The sequence below is a fragment of the Rhineura floridana genome, chromosome 4 (assembly GCF_030035675.1).
Source record: "Rhineura floridana isolate rRhiFlo1 chromosome 4, rRhiFlo1.hap2, whole genome shotgun sequence".
Classification (NCBI taxonomy): domain Eukaryota; kingdom Metazoa; phylum Chordata; class Lepidosauria; order Squamata; family Rhineuridae; genus Rhineura; species Rhineura floridana.
The window spans coordinates 79,882,533-79,902,005 of NC_084483.1; the positions used below are offsets into that span (position 1 = coordinate 79,882,533).

The window sequence follows — 19,473 nt, forward strand, 5'->3', positions numbered from 1 at the left end:
GCACACACACACAAGACTAAGAAAGGCGCTTTGTTAGCAATATGCTTAATTTCTTTTCTGAACTCTGTGTGTGTGTTTGTGTGTATACATATGTTTGGTGAACCCGGTGAACTGTGATAAGGCCCTCTGCATGAAATACATGTTCTCTTCCACTTCATGTCACCTCCCATGCAATGAATGACTCCTGCCATATAAATGTTTTTGCATAAGAAAATGACAGATACAAGTAAAATCATAGTTATTGCTTCAAAAAGTCATGCAAATTGGGCTCCACTGATATTTCAAGACAGTGAATCTTTTTTGGGTCATGGATCCCTTTGAGAATCTGATGAAAGCTATGGACAGCCATAAATAAATAAATAAAATTTATTTTATTGCACTGGAATTTTTTAAATTTTTTTTGGTGCCTGATGTGGGGACCCTCTGGGGTCAACATCTATTTCAGCAAATTTAGTATTGCTGGAGAAAGAAGACACAAAACGCATTGCACATTTGTGTTGTCAATCCCTTGTTGTGGCAAGTAATCAATAAAGTAGGGGCCCACTTACCTGCGCTTTGCATTCCGGCGTTCCGCTAATGCGGCAGCGGGAAATTCCCCTTTTTAAAGCTGATTTTGCGGCATTTTGTGACATTTTTGAGCGACGGCCCCATTATAGGGTTCCACTTTATGGCAATTTCTGCTTTACGGCGGGGGCCTGGTCCCTAACCCGCCATATAAGCGAGGCCCTACTGTATCAGGTTTTGAAAAGCCAGGAGATTAAAGTTAGGGATGCTGAAGTTCTCCTCGTTTGAATTGTATAGTTCTGTATTGCTTGGTTTTTGTTTCCAAAATGGAAATGATGTATTAGGAATTCTTGATTTATCTCTTTACTTTTTAGTTTTGTACAAAGCACTGTGCACTAAAGGTTCTCCTGTCTACATCACTAATGCTTGAACACTACAAAATGTAATCCTGATGTGATTGCACTCATTGTGTCAACATTCTTATTGTATGGTGTTTTACTAATATTCATAGGCACTTGTATACATCAGTAAAGTATGTCAATGTTATATGACTGGTCACATCAAAATCACTTTTTCCCCCAAGAGTTTTATCAATGCACACATGCAAATCAGTAGTGTGTTGCGTGTGTAGGCAAGATGCATCTGGACTGAAGGAGCTAAAAAATATGCATTCTCCAGTTCCATAATTAATTGTAGAACTTCTTATAGTTTGCCCAGAGTTCAGAACCAATGAAACTCAGGTGTGATGGATATGGATATGCACTCAGGGGAAATGATCCCTTTTATGAAGTAGTCACCACCTTGAAGTCTCCCTGGCTTTGAAGCTGGAGACCCTTCAAAGTTATGAGATTCCTCATGAGTAGAGAAGGAATACTCCTCAAGCCAACTGCTCATCTCCATCTGAACTTAACCTTTTTACTCCCATGTACCTCACCATACAGATCTATACCATGGAGCATGATTGCACAGGAGAAAATCCTATTGAACTCAATAAGCATGCAAATGATCAAACCTGCCCTCCTGTCCTCCCCCTCCCTTCACCTCCCTTTTGCCCCTTCCTGCCCCCTTCCTTCATCCCTCCCCCTCCCCTTCCAATCCCCTCCTTCCCCTCCCCCTCCTTCTGCTCCCCTCTCCTCCTTCCTCTTTCCCTCTACTCTCCCCTCCCCCTCCTCCTGGTCATCCTAGCCATGACTGCGTGGGTTTAGACCCAACTGAACTCAATACGCATGCAAATGATCAGACCTGCTTTTCCGCTCCTTACCCTCTCCTCTTCTCTCCCTTTCTCCCCTCTTCTTCCTCTCCTCCCCTCTTCTTCCTCTCCTCCCCTCTTCTTCCTCTCCTCCCCTCTTCTTCCTCTCCTCCCCTCTTCTTCCTCTCCTCCCCTCTTCCTTCTTTCTCCTCTCCTGCCCACTCCAGCCTCCCTCCCTCCCTCTTCTCCTCCTCCCTCCCCCTGTTCAATTTTACATATGCTAAACATGATTGCATGGGAGTAAATCCCATTGAACTCAATAAGCATGCAAATGATCAAACCTGCCTTTCCCCTTCTTCCTCTCCTCCCCTCTTCCTTCTTCCTCCTCCCTTGCACACTCCAGGCCTCCCTCCACATGGTCAGTTTTACCTATCCTAAGCATGACTGTATGGGAGTAAGTCCCACTGAACTCAGTAAACATGCAAATGATCAAACCTGCCCTCCTCCTCTTCTTCTGTGTGCTCCCCTCTCCCTCCTCCCCTCCCCATCCCCTATGGTCAGTTTTACCTATCCCAAGCATGATTGCAGGGGAGTAAATCTCAGAGAGAGGTCTCCTGCTCCCCTGGTACATTCACTATAGCTGCCCCATTTACCTGCTTTTTAAAGTTGGGAATAGAAATACCTGTTGGCTATAGGTACATTCTTAATCCACAAGGTTTTTTGCCTGTTAGTTAATATAGTGTGAGCTTGTCCCCCTGGTATGAACTCTCTGTGTATTTTTAAACAAGGAGGTTTTATGAAATTTTATTCTATTTAGAGTAGACCCACTGAAATTAACAGACCAAGGTTAGTCATGCCCATTAATTTCAATGGGTCTGCTCTGAGTCTGCTCTAAAAATGGGTCTGCTCTAAAATTGGCTACAAACCAAGGAAAATAAATATATCACTAGTTAAGCCACTTAGTAACACATATAGTCTGATACATTTGAATAATATACTATCTTTCTGGAGTGGGAACTGTTTGTTTTCCCATAGATCATTCCCTTGCCACTCTGTAATGCTTGATAATGTGAACTGTTTGTGATGGATGTTTTGACATGGGTACTTCCTAGCTTAGCACTGTGGAATATAACCACATAATTGTATATACCCTATGTGGTTCCTGTTCTCATACATCAGTAATGGGATTATTGTGATTTTGAGTGTACAAGCTATTACTGTAGTTTTCTTTGCTTAAGGACATCTGAATTAAACATTGCACATGAAAAGTACTGAATTTCAAGATGCATAGAACTTTTGATAACCAAGAAATCAGTCCACAGCACTCTTTAATCTATGGGTTTATTTGCCTGGCCCAGAAATTATGGTGCCATTTTCAGGAAAATAGGAACTTGTAGCCTTACTCATCATGGAGCTCTTTCATAAGATCACTTTACTATGTATAAAATGATGAAGAAACATATTTCATAGTTACTGTTGCATCGTCAAAGATAGTGTGAATCAGCCCAGGGGTAGCCTAGTTATAAAGACATGAATTACAATAGTAACAACTTAATATGGTTCAAGGGGTCTCTTCCTATGCTACAAATGATGTTGGCAAAAAGCAATTTATGCTGGTAGAAGCCTAAATATAAATGTTAACAATATTTTTTAAAAGGTGTGAGTTTGTGTATGATATCTTAATTTCACACAAAACCCCCTCATACCTTTCCCTTTCCCAAATGACTTTGACATTCAGCGGGAGGAACAGTGAAATACACTGTTAGTAAATAACACTTTCCAGTCAATTTTGTGGGGTGTAAGGATATTGATTCTGGGTGGTGTTATGTTGCTTTGTATCCTCTTGGTACAGAGTATTTTAAGGTGACCTATGCAGTAACTCCAAGGGCAAACTCAATTAGTAATTATGTGCTAGAGCTAATTACTGCATGGTGCCTTCCTTTTAATGGAAGGATATTGTTTTATTAGTTCAGTTTTGTTTAACTGTGTTTGTTTCTCAATGTTAAAAAGCAGAGAAAATTTATATTTTAATTATTCTTCTGATGGCTTTAACGTCTCTGCATTAAGGATCCCTCATGATTGTGAACATTAATTTGACTTATGTGTAAATATTCTGCTTTTTTTATCCCCATAAATCATATAAAGTTCATTGAGACTCTGAAGGAAGGGAGAACTTAGCTGACTGTTCTGAAAGCAAAGAAAAAAAAACCCTCACTTGCTGAATAGTGTTAGGATTTTTTTGTATGACAGTGGACATAGTATATGTTTTTCTTTTTTAAAATAAGACCATGGAAAGGGTATATTGTTCTGGTTCTGACTGTTGAAGTTTAGCAAATTTTGTTTTTCTCAAATTGGATATGAGACTCAATGAAGCCAGACACAAATTTGACAGCAAAAGTCTTTAGCTGGAATATATGGAGGAAACCCACAACCAAACAATGTAAAGTTGAAGTATCTTTTACAGGTTAAGTAGGCCATTATATTAATATTCTAAGTTATGTCTGGTTTTAATCTGTCACACAATTCTTTTAGTTGGACTAGTATAAACCAACAGCTCTCCTTTTCTAAGGGTGCTTGAGACTCACGGGAGATGCAGGTAGTATCTGGTGAAGTTAAGGCACAATAGGCAAGGTCATATCAAGAAAGTGAAGTTTAGTTAAGGTAAGCAAGGTTAAGGAGGCAAGAGCAGATCGTCAGGGGAAGTTCATTTAGAATTTCCTTCATGCAGAGGCCAGAGAAAAACAGGGCCTTGGATAGCTCCATAGATATATTGTCCTACCAGGGAGCAGAATTCTTGTATAAGCTGACAGGATGTGTAGTGTGGTTGGCTCCTCCCTCCAGAAGACGGGACCAAATAGTTTAAGGTCCCTCACCTGATTTTTGCCTTCTATGAGGCTTGGGAGATAGCAGGGATGTATCCTTTGCTTGGAAGGATCCTAAATGCTGGTGGTGTACAGCGGTCACAAGATTCAACTTGCATCTGTAGCTTTGGGAAGCAGTATTTCCAATTTGACTTGTTTTTCGGTACTGTTAAAAATTAAACTCTACCCCTCCTTTATTCACTTTAATGGGGAATCTAAAACATGTCTATAACTGTCTCCCTTTTCACAGAAGTGAATAAAACCAAACATAATGGCCTTTCCAAGTTCCAGATATGACCACCCATTCTTAGGGGATGGACCCGGGGGAAAATCAAAATTATAACTGCAGTGGTTCTCCCACAAGGGCAAACTTTACTATTTGGGGGTGGGTACAATAGAAAGTGTGTGAGTGTGTGTGTGAGTGAATGAGTGAGTGAGAGAGAGAGAAGTGCATGGGGTAGGGTAAATGTCACCCCCCCAACAATCACCCTGTTCATTGTTGTTGGGGGGGGTAGGCCCCATTCTCTCTTCCATTACCTACCCACACAGAGTTTTGGGCATACAGAGCCTTGGAAGCACCTGAGGAATGCAGGGCTTCCAAGGCAAGCTGCCCCTTATCTATGGGCTGGTTCACACAGAGCTTTAGTGGGGGTCTGGTGCTACTCACAGCCCCTTTTAATTTGCATGGACCACACAGTGTTGCACACAATCAGCAACTAGCTCACAGTTTCCCCCTTTAAGTTCATAGTATATCAATGCTCTTTTAATCCAAAAAAGGGAAGGTAAAAATGACTTCCGTTTGTATCTGAGTGCTTGCAGACGCTTTACTCAGATGCCTTAGGTGGGTGTGTCAATCGTTCCCCTCTCCACGCCCACTCCCTCCTCCTCCCTTCTTTCATTTCATTTCCTGTTTGGCTGTTGGCTCCTGTTCTGCAAGCCTGCTGCAAACTGTGATTTATTTTTCTTGCTCCCCTAATTTGTGCACAAAAGCATAGTGCTGTTCAAGCAAATATTTGTATTCCAGCTGGATTGTATAATAATCACACTTTATGAATATGAATATTATGAATATTTATGAATAATCACACTTTATGAAACTCTAGAACAAATTGAGCATGCTCAGTTGCCAAGGTAACCAGAGGAAGTGAAATTTTGACCTTAAGAGGGCATGGTCATTAGGAAGCTGCATGATTAATCCTTTCCCTTCAGTGTGAATGAAAAGCACTGGGTTTGCAGCTGGCTTTGAGCTCCCTATGTGGGCTGTGCAAACAGAAAACAGAAGCAGCGTCTTTAATATGATGTTTTGCTCCCATGTGGATAAGCCCTATGTCTCCACTAACTCCCTCTGTCTCAGTCGCTGTCCGAGTTGCCTAAAGACTGGATCACAACAGGCACCTTTCTAAATACATGAGGGTTCTCTGCTTTTGTTCTGGATTGTTTATTCCTGGTATGCGAAACTAGTGGCCCTCTAGATGTTGTTAAATTCCAGCTTCCATCAGCCTCAGCCAATATGGTCAATGGTCAAGGCTGATGGGAATTATAGTCCAGCAACCTCTGGAAGATGAAAGGTTACCCACTCCTGATTTATTCTATAGCTTCCCCATCTTTGATCATGTGAAACTTTTCTTAGCATAAATGTAAAACTGGACTAAGTGTAAGCTAAGTAGTTCAGAATGGATTAACCATTTTCTTTTGCAATTTCATCATTGGAGACACTGTATCACTATTCATCCACCTGCACTGTAGGACCATTCCTAATAGAAACAAACTGAAGAGTAAGTCCGCAAAACTACCATGTTAAATAAATAAAATCATAGGTTGCAAATTCATTAAAAATATTCAGTATGCTGCTGTTCAGTCCACATTCCAGCTGCTAGGTTTCATCATGCATGTAAAGAATATTTAATATTCGGTTAACTGTGACCATAAATTTAATGTGCGGGTTTGCTGAGACTAAATTACAGTATTTTATCTGCTTCTTCAAGTCTATTTTGTCGTAAACTGTGGAAACTCAGATCTTGAGAGATTTTATTTCTTATAGCCACAGTAACAGATCACTTTGGTTTCTCTCTCTCTCCCCCCATGTAGTAATCTGTTCCTCGCATGGGTGCCAACCATTCTGAAGATCATTGTTTCCCCTCCATCAACTTCCATGCCTGAAAATGTTCTCATTGGGATTCTGTACCACTTTTTGCTGCATAGTGATAAATCCTCATCCTCCACATTTGGCAGTTTAGGAAACAGTTTTCACAACATATATTCGGTTAACAACCCTCATATATTTTACTGTCAAGACCTATTTTGCTGTCACATCTCCACAGGCACATATTCATTGAAGTTATACATAAAATACTGGAGATTTTAGGGGGGAAATGCTAAGTCATTAGTCCTGTTAAGTAATTGAACTACACCCAACATATACCTTGTCATGTTAACTGAGATTACTTGTTAAATGTCCCAGTCTTTTAGAAAGGAGGAGTAGAGCTCTGATTGTAACACCTAGAAGGGTTCATAGTGAAGAGTACCTGTTCTCCCCTCTGCGGTGGCTTACCTTCCCACAGGTATTATCATCTCCCCAGCTGAACCCTAGTACTAGAAGTAAGTTTGCCTGGCTGGAAACCATCTGGGGCAGTTACTGTGGAGATGTGAACCACAGACAAAGGGAAGGTCCTGCACCTTGCTCACTGCTTTGCTGTTTAAAATCTGATCATCACTTCCTTCTTAAAACACAGAACTGCCCCAGAGAAGTTCACAGGGAACTTCTGCCATCACATCTAGAATGGGTTTTCGTTACTGTGTGTTCACTCTTATCGGAAACACATGATCATTGATTCTGGTACTAACATTTCTTCTGCTTTGTTCCATTCAATTTGTTCCTTTCAGTGGTGTATTCCATTTTTTGCTGTCTCCTTACAACCGCTCACCTTCCTCGTGCTGTTTGTGGTCCCCAGTGCAGTTATTTGTACACTGAATTTGCTTTACTCTTGTATAAGTTTGCTGTAAGTCACTATACTATGCCTTCTATTTCTCTGTTGTTGGCTGCAGTATTATAGCTTCACTATCTTCTTTCCAGGAATTATGTGACTATGAATAACTATGTATGAACAAATTTATCTTCTGTAACTCACTTTTGTGTTGGTAGAAGCAGTCACATTCCAAAAGCACCTTAAATAACTCAAAATAACTACAGATCAAATGTGATAAAAAGCAATCATAAAGATTAGGAATGGAATCTGCTGGCCAGTGCTGGTTCGAAAGCATTCCATCAACCTAACAGGCTGGTGTCAATTCTAGTTCGTTCTTTGTCTGCTAGCCTCTGCTTTTACCGATCTGGATATTTCTCCCCCCCAAAATTGATATTTTGAAAGGTATTGATAAAATTATCATCCTAAAAAAATCTGTTTTTCAAACATCCACAGAAAATCGCTACACAAAAATCTGATCCGAACTGATAGAGAATTAGCAAATTAAAGGAAAATTTGGTACCAAATCTTAATAGGGCAGCATTCTAGCACACCCCTCATAAAGATAAAACTAGACTGAGAAAATACACAAGAAAATGGAGCAACAGCCCTCTGCCTGCCTGCCAGCAGCACCCCCAGGACTCCCCAAAAAAGTGGCATACCAATCAAATAATAAGATTGACATTCATTGCTTTGTCCACTTTCACCTTTGCCGCAGCAACCACTGGCATGTGGCTCTTGGATGACTGCCCAGAAGGGAATATGCCCTTAGCCTGCAAAAGGTTCCCAACCTCGGCTGGAGAGCCTCTTCCAATCAGTGTAGACAGTGCTGAGTCAAATGGACCAATATCCTGACTCTCTGTAGGCAGTTTCCTGTGCTTATCTGCTTTCGGCTAACTCTTTTCTTCCTCTTCTATTTCCCTTTCTTTTTCTACTGCTTTCTTTTCTAAATTTCATCTTACAGTTAAAAGATTTAAAATGCATTAGATTTCCCCAAGCCTTGGTCTAGTGGTGTTATATGCTTCCAAAGAGGCTTTTTAAAAAAAACCCTCTTGCAATCTTTTTATAAATGGAAGATGATGGTGAAAGAGAGTCCGCTGAAACGTCTCTAATACTGCACTGATAGATAGCTGAGATTTAGTAGAAATATACACAATATATTTGAACATTTCATGTATTACCTTCTAATCATAGAATCGTAGAGTTGGAATGGGGGCCTATAAGGTCATAAAATCCAACCTGCTGCTCAATGCAGGAATTCACATTAAAGCATACCTGACAGGAGGCTGTCCAGCTGCTTCTTGAATGCCTCCAGTGTCAGAGAGCTCACCACCTCCATAGGTAATTGGTTCTATTGTTGTATCACTCTAACAGGAAGTTTTTCCTGATGTTCAGCCAAAATATGTCTTCCTGAAACTTGAGCCCATTATTCTATATCCTGCACTCTGGGATGATCAAGAAGAGATCCTGGTCGTCCTGTGTGACAACTTTTCAAGTACTTGAAGAGTGCTACAGTATCTCCCCTCAAGTCTTCTCTTTTCAAGGCTAAACATGTCCAGTTCATTCAGTCTCTCCTCATAGGACTTTGTTTCCAGTTCTCATAATCATCGTCGTTGCCCTCGTCTGAACCTGTTCCAGTTTGTTTACATCCTCCTTAAAGTGTGGTGTCCAGAACTGGATGTAGTACTCAAGATGAGGCCTAATCAGTGTCAAATAGAAGGGAACTACTACTTCACACAATTTCGAAACTATGATTCTGTAAATGCAGCCTAAAATAGCATTTGCCTGGTTCATATTCGCTTGTGATCAACAACGATTCCAAGATCCTTCTCTCATGTGTATTGCTGAACCAAGTATCCCCCATCTTATAACTGTACATTTAGTTTTTTCCTAGTTGTAGAAATTTGCACTTATCCCTGTTAAATTTCATTATGATGTTTTCTGCCCAATGCTCCAGCCTATCGAGAACAAGATTACGGTTTCTCATGTTTCTCTCCTCCCATTCCAAGTTTTGAAAATTGTTGTCTCCATTTAATTTTCATATGATTAAAGTCTTGTAAATGCTCCTGAATGTTTATACAGACCTACAGACACATAATGCTGCTAACAGTCATAGTCGGCCAGATTAGTCTGTGTAAAATCTTTGTTCCTCCCTTTCTTGAATAGAGAAACAAGCCATGGAGTGGCTGGCTTAGCGTTATGTGCAGACTATGAGTGGAAGACAAGCTTTGTTCTTGGCTTCCTGCTTGTGGTTTGTTTGGGGGAAACAAACCACGAGTGCTGGCTCACATGTAAAGATAAGCCAGCCACTCCATGGTTTGTCTCCCTCCTAATTTGGATTCCTGCATTGAGCAGACAGCTGGACTTGATGGCCTTATAGGCCCCTTCCAACTCTACGATGCTGTGATTCTAATTGGTTCCATTATCTTACTTCTCTAACAGTTAGGATGTGTTTCCTAATGTTCAGCCTAAATCCGGCTTCCTGTAACTTGAACCCATTATTCCATGCCCTGCAATATGAGATGACAGAGAAAATATCCTTGTCCTTGACAACCTTTGAAGTACTTGAAGAGTACATTTATAGCTGTGCATTTGTATTTTATATGTCTCATTTGTGGAACACTTCAAATGCATAGCACATTCCAGAGATGCTCTTTCTTTTTGCAACAGTTCTGTGAAAAAAGTCACTGATGCTGTTGTAGGACAGTGTCTTGTCCCCATCTACCCACCAGCTCAACTTAATAGTGTAGGTGAAAGTCATGTGCTATTTGCTGGCCCAAGCTGGCTGTTTTGGGGCCTGTGCTACATGTCCACAAAATGGGAGCTATGAGGCTCTTGTTCATGAACCACTTGGAACAGTCTGTCTACTACACTCAGGAAGCAAAATGGCCCAGTATTTGTCGGGGACTACATGGATTGTGTTAGGCTATAGTTTCTGTTGATTTATATAGGTTTACTAGGTTCACTGTGGTGTGTGAAAGCACTTATGGCAACTGGGCTGAGACCACTTGAAATCCATCTTATTGTAAACATGCTAAAGTCCTTTCAGATGATGAGGACTGAATTGTTTCACATCCCATTACTGATTTCCAAAGCTGTCCCTTTTGCTGCTTGCATTTTGCTCTAAAAATTGCAGCAAAATCTATGGAACATTCCAACTTATTGTGAAAATCTTTTTTTCCTATGCTTTTGAAGGCTTGAGCTAAAAATACTTTCCCGTATCTTAGCCTGTCAGGTTGTTTGCTTGTTATTGTTGGAAGTGGGGCAAGAGCTTTTATTCTTTTATTCATGTTCCAGAAGGGAGATAGAGTTAGAGTCCTCCAGATGGCTAGGCTTGACTATCTTTATCTGTGATGCTCTGACTTCCTTCCTTCCGTTGTTAGACTGATATGTCTTAGGGAAGCTTATCTGCCCCTACTTCTTCTGCCCTTTTCCTTTCTTCTCTTCTTTGACTGTCGGAGAGAGAGGAGACTGTGATGTTCCTGTAAGTTAGCATCTGTAAATATGGTAAGTGCGGGTCTATTAGGTGATGTATGGTATATGACTGAGAGAGAAAGGGGGAGTACATGGGTTAGAAGCTGAAGTATGCTGGATGATGATTGGCTGAGTGGCTGGCTGGCTGAAGGTATAAATGTGAGGATGAGAGTTGTGTGTGGGGGGAGAAGTTGAGTTGGTTGGAGTGAGGTCGTTTGGTGAGGGTTGGTTGGCAGAGTTCTGAGGGAGGTTTGGATTATATTTGACTGATATTTAGAAAGTATATAAATGAACAGAAACATAAAGAGTGACACTAAATGAAACCATACACTTGTTAAACAATCCTAAGTAATCTTGTTATTTCCTGGTATTATTGAATAAATACTTATTTGGTTTACCAAAGGCCTGATCATCTGGGGAATATACATACCAGAAGGGAGGGCAAGGTAATTACCAAGGCTGAACAGAAACAGTATCTAATGGTGGCAGTGGTGAAGGGAGATATTGTAACAAAGACAAGTATCCAGAGCAACCCAGAGTTGTATGCTTTATAGAGACAGATACAACGGGGTTGGGAACAGCATAAGCACTCAGTCACAAAGTAACCAGCTATAGAGAGACTCAGGCAAAGTCTCTGGGAGTATTGGTTACAGGACGTGACTGGTGGTGTTGCCTAGCAGTGGGATCTAGTGAGATCTGTGCTAGAGCGGAGTGGAGAAAACATAAAAATGACGATCCAGGTGGTGTCCCTGGTGGTGCCTAGGGAAAGGCAGTAGCCACAAGCAGGTGGGAACCTGACAGGGAGAGCCAGGGAAGGATGCCACAGAGACACCTTTGTCTCTGCTCTCTCTCTCTCTCTCTCTCTCCTGAGCCATGAGCGCAACTCCAAAACCTGGGCGTAGCGCCTCCAACTTAGTTAGTTAGAACTAGATATGCCTTAGTATCTACTATGTCTTTCCATAAATAAAATAGTTTTTCTTATTTTACTAAGTCTTAAGTCTCAGTGATCTCAGTGCAGGGTAAAAGCCTGCTACTCAGGTAAATGCACACACTGGCATACACACATCTCAGACCATTGACAATCTCTGCTAACATTTATACAAATTTACACAACAGTTATTCCAAAACAGTAAAAGTTAATGGGTCATTTTTTTTGTTACTGGCCTTAATATTTAAAATTCAAGAGATTTTTGAATTCCATAACCAAATGTACATTTATAAAGCATGATCAAATTTGTTAGGATGTAGTTGTAAACACATTTTTAAACTAAAACCTTTTGCAGCCAATTCTCACCTTAGTGCATTAATGTTCTGACCTTTCTCAAAAACAAAATTTCACTATCTATATACTTTATAGACATAAATAGGAACTTGAAGAGTTCTATAGGAAGCTGGCATAACTTAGGCCAGCTTCATTTATGCCAGTGTAAGTTATCCCTATTCCAAACTCAGTTCAGGAGCCTGTGGGAGGGGCTACTGCCAGCTGAGCTGGCAGGTGAGTGTGGGCCTGAGTTTTGCTGATTGGGCCTAGATCACATGACCAAGCTGTACAGGATTTGGAATAGGTGTAACAGAAATAGGTCTTTCCTGTCCTGCCCCTTTTTGGGACTTAAGCTGGTGTAAATTCTTTCAGCTGAGCTGGAGTGAGGGACTTTCAATGGCAAATCTGTGAAGAATTTACGCTAGCATATCTCTGGCTCAAGCGGGGTGAGGAACTTAATGTCAGTGTAAACCCGACGGAGTCCCATCTCAGCCAGCAAAGCCCATAATCTGCCGAATCCAAATTCTCTCATCCTGTTAGATCTTGGTTTGGATTAGTGATAGTCTATCATTAATGCTTATAATAATATATTACAAGCATTTTGTATTATTGAAATTTGAAATTTTAGTGGTTGCATGCCTATGGTTCAAAGTGTAACTCCATCTGTCATTTGACACTGTGAGGCATCATGTGGTAGTACAGAGGTCTCTGCTTTTGATTGTAACATGGTGTGAAGTTAAGGCTGTGCTGTTAGTTTTTAAACTCTTAACAGCATATCCAATTGGAATAACCTCTATGATTCCAGGTACATTATACCTTTCAGACCAAAAGTGTGCAGCTTATGGAGGCATTGTGCCTAAATGCAGGAATGAGTAAGCTAAACCCCATATAAAGTGAACATTACTAATTCCTACATTTAAAAAAATGGGGGGAGGAAAGGTGAAGGATTGGATCCAAAACCATATGTTGAGGGGGCTATGACAGAGGCTTCCACTAAAGGAAAGGGTATTTCCCCTGCAGCCTCACTTCAGATCTCCCATCTTGTTCCAGAGGGTCCCCCAATTCTCCAGTACAGATTTTTAAGTGGAGGCACCAATGGTGGCACAGGTGCTGGTGCAGAGCTTCTGAGGCCTGGAGTATTTCAAGAAAGTGGCACGAAAGGTGGAAGTGGGTCCTTGTAGAGCAGCCTTGGCCATGTATGGGTAGACAGCAGAAAGTTCAGTCTCACTGTATGAGGGGAGGTTTGGGGAGCTGTCCAGGAGGGCATCCAAGTGCCTGAGGCCCGTCTGCTGCGGCACCTGCTGGGCGAGGCCCAAGGCAGCAAGAGTCAGCTGGGCCGGTTCAAAGATTTTTAAGTGGTACATGGGGAAGGAGGAATTGGTGGGAAAACTGCCTCTTCCTCTTCCAGCAAAGTTATCGTGTGAGCAGCACTCCAGTCTGGATTCAACCCAATATGAATATCTCTTCATTTTATTAGCCATTTGAAGTAATTCCAAATGAAGTGTTAATTGGCTGTTTGTCCTTAGTGAAATGAGTATCTGGGGTGCATTAGAATATGCATAGATCTCCTAAGCATATTCCATTCCCTTCAGTGTAAGAGGGCAGGGCAGTGTCAATGGGGAGGGGCAACCTTCCAATGACAACTTTTCTTACTGTGTAAGTGGCCAGGTGCTAACTTCTTTCATTTTCAATGAAATGACTTGATGATGTTATTAATCAGAGATTAATAATGTTTTCTGTTGGGCAGGTATAAATGAATGGGTTTATGTGAATATCATAATAGCAATACAATGATTTACAATACTTTGAAGAAGGCAATATGAATCCATGACGATATTCAACCAACTTATCCCGTCAGTGCAAGGATTATTGCTTGTGCAACAGGTCTTCCCTCCTTTCATCCCTCATGTGCACCCTGTGTCCTCCCTAAACATGCTCCAGGGGGTTGGGGATAATCCCAGAACAGATTTAAGGGATGCCGGGGGGGGGAGGAGAGGGGGAGAACATTCTACTGCGCAAGCAAAAATGCTTCTGTTGATGAACATTCACACAACACTACACTGAATAAAACCCACAGTGTTTTCTTTGGCCTGGCTTCTTCTCCTTCCATGGCATTGTTGCTCCCTCATATGCCTGCTCTGAAAACAGCTGACTAATCATTCTCCTGATGTTATGGATTATCACACAAAAAATACTTTCTATAGTAAGGGTTTCTTATGGTTGCTGCAACCTATGTAAAAAGACTTACTGTTTTTGTCCATGCAAATGCCTCATCTTCTCAGGGGCTGTTGGTATAGAAACCTTTCAGTCAAATGGGTCAATCTACATGGGAAGACTATTAATACATTATGGTGGTCAACCATACTCCCTGTCATTGCAGAATGAAGAACCCTCAATTATTGCTTTAAAACACCAGCACAGATTATGTATGAATGTTTCATGCTAGTCTAATAAAATAAATCTGCATGTAAAACCAGATAGATTAGATTCTTGGAGTAAATAGTGTCATCACAAACTATTAGTGTAGCATATTGGTGTAAGTGAATTAGAGGATTGCTATATATTCTTTGGTAGAACATACCCTAACTCCCAGATAAGGTAGATTTATCAATATCTGAGAAGGTAATCCCAACTCAGGCTGCTTACTGTGTATCAATATTAGAAAAGAAAGAGGTGGAGAAGCTGCTAGGAAGTGGGATGTTATTTTTAGATATAAATTTCCATATGCACAGTGGTGAGTGCGAAAAAGGAAGAAACTGTGAATTTTAAAAAAGAACATTATGAAAAACTAGCTGTTCCTGAAAGGGCATATTGTCATTTCAATAACATCTAATGGCCTCCTCTCTCTCTCTCTCTCTCTGTCTCTCTCTCTCTCAAAAGGTCTCATTCGATTGCAAGAGCTTATTAAGGCTCCATCACGGTACAACCTTCGCCTAAAAATCCGCCAGTTACCAGCTGACACAAAGGATGCAAAGCCTTTGCTCAAGGAGATGAAAAGAGGCAAGGAGTTCCATGTCATCTTTGACTGCAGTCATGAGATGGCAGCAGGCATTTTAAAACAGGTAATAATCTCCCTTTCCTAAATGTATTCCTAAATATAGATTATGAAGCAAAGGTTTGTAAAAGCTGATTATGGTGATGGAACCTGATTAGCATCAACCATGGTTAGTATTACTACACATGAAACCCTAAACCTGGGATGGGCGCCCTGTGGCCTAGTGCTGCATATGGTCCTCATTCCGTGTAGCCCTCAGTCTAATTTGAAAATTCTTCTGCAAGTGAGCCAGTTAAGTGAGCCCAGGTGGTGACAGAAAGATAGAGAGAAAATTGGGTAGCCAAAGGAGAGAGAGAAAGGAGGTAGCCTCACCCACTATTGGTTTGGGACCTAATCTACCTGCAAAAATGTGGCCCACAACAGATTGGGCCTGAGGGAATGCAGCCGTTAACAGTCCCAAGGTATGGTCTCAAGGCATATGAGGCCACCACTTTGTTGAAGTTTGACAGATTTGTGTCTGGTTAGTGACTGGGTAGGACACTGCCTGGGAATTAACATGTATGCACTTTGGATTCCATGAGAGAAGAAAAGCAGGATTTAAAAGGAAGAAAATAAATAAATAAATAAATAAATAAATGTTTTACCATCCATTCACTAAGCCATAACTAAAGCAAACCAGGGAAAAAGAAGGAAACCAGGGAACACTCATTCCTGGAATGGCTCTAGATTTCCTAACCATATTATTCAGGGAGGGTTCCTTATATGCTACCAAAAATATTCTAATAAGGTAGCTTGTTTGCTTTAAAGTTGATTGTGTCTGGCAGGCTGCTACTGTAAAGAATCCCAGGGGGGTGGATGTGGCGGCCTTTGCGAAGGCATTTTCTGTGGTGGCCCCTAAGTTGTGGAACTCTGTCCCTTCCAAGGTGCATCTGGCAACTTCACTGTACGGTTTTCGGGGAATGCTAAATACACACATCTTTATCCTGTCCTTTGACACCTGAGACATATATTTTTAGGAACCATACTATTTTGTAATTGTAGGTTGTTTTTAATGCTGTATTTTAAAATGGCTGTAACCCACCATGGGACTTTTGGGTGAAGGGCACACAATAAATGTTGTTGATGGTGATGGTGATGATGATAATAACCTTCCTGGTTAATTTTCACCTCTTGTTCTTCCCATTATTGTTATGTGTAACATATTTGAGCAGGTGTGCTCAGATTGCTTTGCACTCCATAATTTCATCTGTTCAAATGTGTTCAGTGTTTACAAGATCTGTATGTTCTCTCCAGTCAACAGTATAACAGCAATAGTGTTTTGAAATGTTAGCACCCCAGAGAGTTTTAAGTGAAGATCAGAGGGAGAACAGTTCAGGGAGGCCAGAACCCAAAAGCACAACATAGAGAAAGTATTATGGTCTATAATATAGACTCAATATTTGGACCTGTACAGTTAACAAAGTCCCTTATATTTCATATGTGCAATGAGGCTGTTTTCCAAAACAGGTCCACACCATGACTTTAGTGAATTGGGTCCCAATCTGACGTGCTCACCAGAAGAAGGGACTATTTAAGCATGGGCTTGAGGTTAGTGTGACACTGCTAGAGGAGGACAAGGTAAAATGTAAGCCCTTCTCTCAAATTAGCAGGACAGATTTATTTATGTATTCAGTGTATGAGTCACTTTTTCTTTAGGCAACATATACAATAAAATAGACACAACTATGTGATCATCACATTTTGCCTAATGTTAGGACTGGGCCTGAGTCATGAGTCAACCTGAAACTTGATGTTTTCTACAAGCTTACAACATATGTATTATACTGTTTTCTTATGATAATTCCCTGTTGTGTATGATAGTCTGTTTTAGTGCAGAAGTTCACTTCTTGCAAGGAGGTGGGTAAATATGTACACAGCCTTTTCCGAAAGCTTTTGTTGATGACAATCAACCTGAGCAGTGGTGATGAAACTTTAAAGAAAGCTCACTCTGCCCCCGCATGGTCTCCTGTGTCCACACATACAAGTGGGATCCTAACTTTTTGGTCTGTTCATGGGAGCAGAGTTGTGCTCGTGGAATGGATCCTTCCATCACCAATTCTCCTTCTGTTCACAGAACAAAAAGATCAAAACCATAGCTTAGTTGGACTGTAGACTAAAAGTGTAGCTAAAGTTGCTGACTTCATTTGGCCATTCATACACTTTAAAATGCTTGAGTCCAAAATGCTTACTAGTTTGGTACTAGCTAAAAACACAGCAACCTGATCAATAAGTTTATCCATCAGCCAATATGCATTATTTATAAAGTACCAACAAGTTACGGGTGAGCAGCAAATGTTGCTTATAATTGCATCTATGTCATCAAAAACAACCATGTGCTTTATAAGGATTAGAGCAAAGTGGAACCTGAGTTTTATCACCCCCATCTGCAAAACACAGTAGAAGGCTTTTCTTTGCTGAATTATCTCTTTCCCATCTTGCTTATTAATGGAGAGGATTTGTTCTACAAAATGCTGCAAGTATACAAAACCAATTGTCAGGCTACTTCCATATCGATTGATTGATTGATTGCATTTGTATGCCGCCCCATAGCCAAAGCTCTCTGGGCGGTTTACAACAATTAAAAACAAGTATACAAATTTAAAAACACATTTTTAAAAAGCAATGTAAAAACATGCTAAAATGCCTGGGAGAAGAGGAAAGTCTTATATGCAGGTAAAGAACATTGAACTTGAATATATGCAGCTATGGAACTGCTTCTTAAGAGTGCACTTTTTGTATGTGAATTATTTTTAAAAGATTCTTTTTCTCTTTCTCTCTTTTTATACTTAATACACCCAATTTGGCACTTATAGGTGAACAGCCCCCCCCACCTGCCACCCTTATTTCAGTAGATTCTGTGTGTAACGGTGTTATGACGGTTTCATATTATGAATCCACGCTCCATATATTCTGCAATGAAAAGCATTGCAGTCCATTCAACTGGCAAAAGACCTCATGACTGAAGACAGCGGTATTTTAATACTCCTATTTATTTTCATACATCTTATGCAGGTTGCCTTTAAAAATCATTAGTATTGTTTAGATCCCAGTCTTGCATATCCCAAAGCCTGTGATGTAGGGAAGGAGAAGCAAAACCATTGCTGCCTCTCCACACTGAATTGCATGAAGCATGTAAGGTGGTGTAGCATAGATTTCCTGAGCTGCTCTGATTTCCACCGCACATGCTCTGAGGCCTTTGATGTGGGGAGGGCAAGGAAAAATTCTGCTGCAGCTCTGCTCTAGAATCTTGGAGCAGGCCAATTAGTAGCCTCTTCTGACCTCTCCTTCTCCATGTTGAAATATTTAGAGGCTTGTGAGCCAGGAGACTAGTGTCTCCCCAGTACATGAATGGCCTGTCTTGCCCCTGGCTCACAAGTGTAAGGCTTCCATCAGGGGAAGGTGAGAACATTACACGTCCCTTCTGTGCAGCCTCAGGGCACATAAAGCGACAGTCTGTTGCACTCAAGGACACTTTGCATGTTTGTATTGGAGAATGGGATCTACTCTGGAATTTGGGTAAAGAATGGAATAGAATCAGAGCTCCCATATACATTCCTATCATTGTGTAGCTGACTTTCAAACCTCACCCCCCTGTTATGAAAAGTCCACATCATAAGATTAAAATTATTGGCCCTATTCAGGTGTTCCTCATCAAACAAAGGACTTGGGTATGGTGGGCTGCAGGGTTGTGCTTTTTTTAGCTCACTCCCTGAGGTCACACCAATTTCCACCCCCCCCCGACCCTTGCATCTTTAGGCTGAACGTTTGCAGCAGGGAGTAATTTGCTACTGCGATGGATCCCCATTGCAGATATTTACCCTAAATGCATGAGGGCTTGGGAAGGATCAACAATCTCAGCAGTAGGGTTGAATGTGCATCCCCGTAGCCCTGCTGTGTCTGTGTTCTTCATTTGCTGAGCAATGCCTGAACGAGACCATTCTTTGGGTTGCTTCCGGTTGGCTCTTAGCCAGCAGAAGTGATTGTTGACAGCTTTTATTCCTCTGAAGTTGCCCTTTCTGATGATCTTTCAGGCATCCTTCTCTGTTTTATCCCCTCCCCCTCAGAGGGGAGATGTTTTAGAGAGAAGGCATAACTCTGGCATATGTTCAGGCAATCCACCTTCCTGGTCCCTGGCATTCAGGACTGAGCAGCGCTTCATCATGAAATGCTTTGCTCTAATTAGTTAG

The 19,473-nt window shown here is 41.1% G+C and overlaps 1 protein-coding gene across 11 annotated transcripts in view; it reads left to right on the forward strand.

Annotated features, from left to right (window-relative positions):
- The window catches only part of GRIK2 (glutamate ionotropic receptor kainate type subunit 2), a 614,747-nt gene that overhangs the window by 97,479 nt on the left and 497,795 nt on the right, over nt 1-19,473 (forward strand). For all 11 annotated transcript variants that reach the window (XR_009762209.1, XM_061623432.1, XM_061623434.1 and 8 more), the window contains one exon: nt 15,133-15,314. Coding sequence is in view for 10 of the 11 variants with exons in the window: in XM_061623432.1 (XP_061479416.1) it covers nt 15,133-15,314 (182 nt within the window). In the remaining variant the exon portion in view is untranslated. The remainder of the gene's footprint in view (nt 1-15,132; nt 15,315-19,473) is intronic.